Raw genomic sequence first — 5,570 nt, 5'->3', positions numbered from 1 at the left:
TTAAGGAACTCAAAAGTCTTTTACTTTTGCCATGAATCTAACACATACAAGCATAGTCATAGGTCCAAAAATGAACAAAAATCACCACCTCTCATTATCTTTCCATCTATTCGCCTTTTTTTTTCTGTACAATCATCAAATATAACACAAGAAAGAATTTGATTTCTCTCAAATAATAACTTAACTTCAATCTTCAAATATCAAGATTCTTCAAATCCATCTTCTTTGCTGTGTTTTTTATCATCTCCTTCCTCGCATCAACCTATATATATATTTTTTGTACCATACAACACATCAAACATCAAAATAAGGATAACAAGGGCATTCACGTCTTTTCCAATACACATTTGTATTTATAATTTGAATCTTACCCTGGCACCCATAAGGCTAGAAAAGGTAACATTTGCTTCTGCCATATCTTCAACCACCATTTTCTTCAAAAGCCTTGTCTTTGGGTCCATAGTAGTTTCCCATAATTGTAATGGCATCATTTCACCCAACCCTGCATTTTATACAATATTTCACTAAATGACCATTTTACCCTTAATGAAAGAAAGCTTTCCCTTTTTACAAGTTTGCTAAATCTGTTTACCTTTGAACCTTTGAATAGTATATGATGCATTTGAAGGGAAGGAACTCTGAAGGGTTTTAAGTTCTGATTCATCATAACAGTAAAATGCTTGCTTCCCCCTCTCTACCTGAAATAATCACCAAAAATAAATTATTTTTTATGAAAAGAACATTTTTATATTACTAAAAAAGAAAATACAAACCTTATATAGGGGTGGAACACCAACGTATATGCAACCTTCATCAAATAAAGCTCTCTAAAAAACATGAAAAAACACAAACTCAGGCTCTGTTTCTTCCAAAAATAAATACAAATATAAAACAAACAGATTATTATGTCTGATGATATTACCTGATATCTATAGAAAAATGTTAACAATAATGTACGAATATGAGCACCATCAACATCTGCATCAGTTAAGATGATGATTTTATGGTATCTTAGACCATCTTTTTTGAAATCCTCACCCTGAAAACATGAAAGTTGAGATGAAAAAAAAAATGAAAAGTTAACAAAAGGGAAATGAAAATATAAAAATATAAACCTTGACTCCAAGTCCAAGGGCACGAATTAGGGTTTGAATCTCTTCATTCTTGTACATTGCAGCTTCATCTTTTCTTTCAACATTCAAAATTTTACCCTTTAATGGAAGAATAGCCTGAAAGTTCTTATCACGACCTTGTTTAGCACTTCCACCTGCTGAGTCTCCTTCTACTAGAAATATCTCTGCAGATTTTTTGAAAAAACTTTATTATAATATTGTTTATTTCTAATTTTACTTAAAGAAAAAAAACAAAAGGAATTAAAGATTACCAGCTATTTCAGGATCTGTGGATGAACAATCTGCAAGTTTTCCAGGAAGAGATGAGACTTTCAAAACACTCTTCTGTCTCTCCAAATCCCTTGCCCTCTTTGCTGCTAGAGCTGCCTAGTGACACAAGGGCAAATTTGTAAAAAAAGTTTAAAAAATAGTTGGATTTAGATTAGACTACATTACAATTACATAATATTTGTCATACCTTTAAAGCATTGAGGGATTTGGAGAGGATTTTGTCAAGTACATCAGGATTCAGCTCCAAGTATTCAGTAAGGAATTCTTGAAGTGAAGAATCAACAATCTTTCTCACTTCTGGATTTCCTAATCTTGTCTTTTTTCAAGAAAATGAAAAGTGGGAGAAAATTATTACTTTTTTAGTAAAGAAATGACAGGTGTATTGTGTATGTGGAAGGATTTTTTGATAACTGAAGAACATTGATTACCTTTGTTTGGCCTTCAAACTCGGGATTTGGAAGTTTGACTGATATTACACAAGTCAACCCTTCTCTCACATGCTCACCACTTAAACTGATATCTTTTTCCTGAAGCCATGGATGGAATCAGTGAATGAATGGAATGGTTTATTCCAATGATGAACAATGGCAATGAAAATAATACCTTGATAAGCTTTGACTTCTTTCCAAGGTTATTAAGAGTTCTTGTTAATGAAGCTTTGATACCATCTATGTGGGTCCCACCATCAACTGTACGTATGCTGTTAGCATACCCAAGCATTGTATCTGAATACGCATCTGAACACCTATTCAAACCCAACCCAATTTAGATAAACATTTATCATTTTCACATTTTCTATCAAGGATTTTCATTTTGGGTAAGATTCCAATTACTTCATGTGTATGTGAAACAATAAAGAAAGAATAGTAATTAGTGAATTACCATTGGAAAGCTACATCAATAGTGGTCCCATCTGCTTCTTTTCTATAGCTCAAAATGTCATGAAGTGGTTGCTAAATCAGAAAACAATTGTCACTTACATTGAAAGCATAATAGTCATAAAGTAGGGCTAAATCACTCTTATAATTCGGTTAATTTTCCAAAGCATAATATCTTGATAAGAAAAAATTGAAAAGTATAATAGGAAAAGGCAAACACCTTATCAGCATTTAGCCACTTCACATACTCTACAAGTCCTCCAGCAAAGCAATATTCATCAGATCGACACTTCTCAGGATCATTATCCTCTTTCTTGAGAGTAACAGTTAGCTGTGAATATTTGAAATATATAAAATAATCAATTATTTAAGTCAAATAAAAAAAGCACAAAATGAAGGTGTATTTATTATGACTCTACCCCAGGGACTAGGAAAGCTCTCTCCCTGACACGTGCAGCAATAGTATCATAATCAAACTCCATTCCAGATGTGAATACTGCATTACAATTTACAAATACAATTTACAAATTCAAATAAACTACTTTCTTGAAGTTTAATATTTGAAATTAAAACAAAAAAAAAAAGAATAAGAAAGGAAAGTACTTTCAGGGTCAGGCCTAAATTTTATGCGTGTTCCTGTATGTTGATCTGCATCAGGTGGAAGATCTTCATATGCTAAAGGTTTAAGAGGCTTTCCACGAATATAACTTTGATGACATTCCTTGTTATCTCTCCAAACTGTAACTTCTAATGTCTGTATGTAAGCAATAAGTATAGAAACAGATTTTGTTTATTTGTTTATCTTTAGGAATACTTTAGTATAAGAGAATTGAAAGATATGATAAATAAGCACCTCAGATAATGCGTTAACTACTGATAAACCTACACCATGTAGTCCACCTGAGACTTTATAACCACTACTGGCCCCACCAAATTTTCCACCAGCATGTAAAACCTGAATCGTTAGATTTAATATTAGCAAATCAGTCAAGTAAATATTAGAATTATGAAGAAAAGAGAACATACAGTCAACACAGTCTCCACTCCTGACTTTTTTGAGCCTGGATGTATGTCGATTGGTATCTGTAACATGAAAGTGAACAAGTAAGATGAAGGAAACAAGTTTTAAGAAGAAGATTATTGGATAATTAATCTTGAATTCAAAAGGGTTTTACTTGAATTTTAGTTTAAGCTCATAAATTAGAATCGAGTAGTTGGAATTTGAAAAGTTAGAAGTATATACCCCGCGTCCATTATCAGTGATGCGCACTGAGCCATCTGCAAGTAGAACAATATCAACCTTTGAGGCAAATCCTGCTTGTGCTTCATCGACACAATTGTCCAATATTTCGTAAACCTGAATAAATCGATGTAAAAGAACATATTCCAGATTTACAGTAGCGAAAAATGAAGGAAATCAAGTAAGGAAGATACCAGATGGTGAAGACCACGGAAACCCGTGCTTCCAATGTACATTCCAGGTCTTTTCCTCACAGCATCTAAACCTTCTAATATCTGAAATGGGGAAGATTAAAGAATGTTGATGTTTATAACAAGAACCCATGTCAATTTTGAATTTATAAAGTATTAGGTCAAAGTATAAACGTCTTCACCTGAATATTTTCAGACCCATAATTTTCTGAACCATCTTTTTCTTTAAGGGCGTCGGCAACGGAACTTAATGACGATGACTTAAAAGCTCTTGGGGTTAGCAAAGGACTTGGAAACAAAACTCTGTTCGTCGATAGTGTCCTCGCTCCCAAATTTGACCTAAAAACAAATTACAACAACTTTATAGAATTTAACGATTAACAATGCAAACCCATTTAGTTTGGTAGCAAAGAATCAAAGTTCCACCTGGGTTTTAGGAGGACAGAGGGTTGAGAAAGGCGGACAGAGGAGATACAGAGGCTATGCGTGGGTAGCCAGAACCTTGTGGACATGATTAAACGAAGAGAATTATAATAGGTTGAATGATGAGGTTTAAGAAGAGCCATTCATCAACAGTCTGCACATGAAGTAGTTTTCACAGTTGGGTTGCGAGCAGAAGAGAAGATAACGATGGTAGCAGCAGTGGAAATGGGTGGGAAATTACAATTGTGTGCTGTTTGCCTCTAAACCCTACCTCTTTGTTTTGAACTTTGCTCTCTAAACCCTATGGTTCCAATCCCTCTTACTACAACATTTGGTAAAGTGTTCCATCGGAATCGAGCATATTTTTTTGTGTTATACAGATACTATATCCCTTGTTAAAATCGTTTTTCATGTCCCCAACACATTCAAATTTTTAATTGTTTCTAAGGCCATGGGGCATGGAGGTATTTTGACGCGTAAAGTGACTTCGAGCCTAGCTGGGAAGAGGTATCGGGTTTAATATACACGTGGGGTCAGAGGTCGGGAGTTCAATCCCTGCAAAACCAATTTGGGTGCCTCTTAAACTTGTGCCACATGTGGAAAAAATTTCCCTGGAAATCCTATGGGGGCTGGGTTTGCCCTGTAAAGGAGCTTGAACCCGGGGTGCTCGTTGAAATATGCGAGTAGGCTTCCGTTTAATTATTTGCTGTTTCCAAAAAAATGGTGATATGGAGGGGGTATTTACGTGTGAACACCGCCCCCCTCCCTGGTGAATGTGACGCGGATTGACATGGTTCACGGGTGGTTACGCGCAATTTGATTGGATGCTTTTTTTTAACCGTTTTCTCTCATTTACTCTTGACCGTTAACATTTATTAAAAAAAAATCTTTTCAAAACTAAAACCTCACCTATATATACAAACATAATACATATCACATATATTTTACAACAACTACAAAAAAATCACACTCAACAACAAGAATATGAATAATTTTTTGGATGTCATTTCTTCTTCTTCATCATTTGATGAAGATTCCAACGATGATGAGTTGGTTATGCACACGTTGTTGTCTGCGGCACACGACATTGTACGTCAGAGAGGCGGAACTTCAAATGTCGAGAAGAAACGAAGAAAGGCCATCAACCGGGATCGAGAGGCGGCGAACGAACTTTTGGTATGTGATTACTTTAACCTTGATAGTTTATATGACCTATCGAAGTTTGAGGATCGCTTTCGTATCAGTAGAAATTTATTTTTACGTATAGCTAGAGATTTGGAAAACAATTATGAGTTTTTCCAATTGAGATGAGATGCTAGGGGTAAACGTAGGTTTACTACGTTTCAAAAATGCAAAGCAGCTCTTAGACAATTAGCGTACGGCATAGCCACAGACGCTTCAGATGAATATTTGAAGATGTCTGCGAGGACCGGTC

General features: G+C 35.0%; 1 protein-coding gene across 1 annotated transcript; it reads right to left on the bottom strand.

Moving 5' to 3' along the window:
- Positions 1 to 4,489, bottom strand: LOC145054985 (DNA gyrase subunit B, chloroplastic/mitochondrial-like). Its single transcript, XM_079003262.1, has 20 exons — positions 4,139 to 4,489; positions 3,895 to 4,051; positions 3,716 to 3,796; positions 3,525 to 3,638; positions 3,308 to 3,364; positions 3,135 to 3,236; positions 2,885 to 3,035; positions 2,701 to 2,777; positions 2,502 to 2,612; positions 2,286 to 2,356; positions 2,007 to 2,148; positions 1,832 to 1,930; positions 1,591 to 1,719; positions 1,385 to 1,499; positions 1,116 to 1,297; positions 923 to 1,039; positions 774 to 827; positions 593 to 698; positions 372 to 502; positions 1 to 262 (listed from the first exon to the last, which is right to left on the bottom strand). The coding sequence occupies exons 1-20, from the start codon at positions 4,276 to 4,278 to the stop codon at positions 194 to 196; spliced, it is 2,205 nt and encodes a 734-aa protein (XP_078859388.1). The 5' UTR covers positions 4,279 to 4,489; the 3' UTR covers positions 1 to 193.
- Between the last annotated feature and the right edge of the window lie 1,081 nt (positions 4,490 to 5,570).

This window comes from Lactuca serriola, chromosome 5, assembly GCF_051521515.1.
Source record: "Lactuca serriola cultivar US96UC23 chromosome 5, Lser_US96UC23_V15, whole genome shotgun sequence".
Taxonomy (NCBI): domain Eukaryota; kingdom Viridiplantae; phylum Streptophyta; class Magnoliopsida; order Asterales; family Asteraceae; genus Lactuca; species Lactuca serriola.
The sequence above is the reverse complement of the archived record's forward strand: the minus strand, read 5'-3'. Positions and strand labels throughout refer to the sequence as shown.

What these genes read in the sequence shown, in the direction of transcription:
- LOC145054985 (XM_079003262.1), bottom strand. Translation starts at nt 4,278, where the DNA reads ATGGCTCTTCTTAAACCTCATCATTCAACCTATTATAATTCTCTTCGT. An exon ending in TAGTTAACGCATTATCTGAG is followed by an intron (nt 3,036 to 3,134) that starts GTGCTTATTTAT and finishes GCTTACATACAG; the next exon opens with ACATTAGAAGTTACAGTTTG. An exon ending in ATTTAGGCCTGACCCTGAAA is followed by an intron (nt 2,778 to 2,884) that starts GTACTTTCCTTT and finishes ATTGTAATGCAG; the next exon opens with TATTCACATCTGGAATGGAG.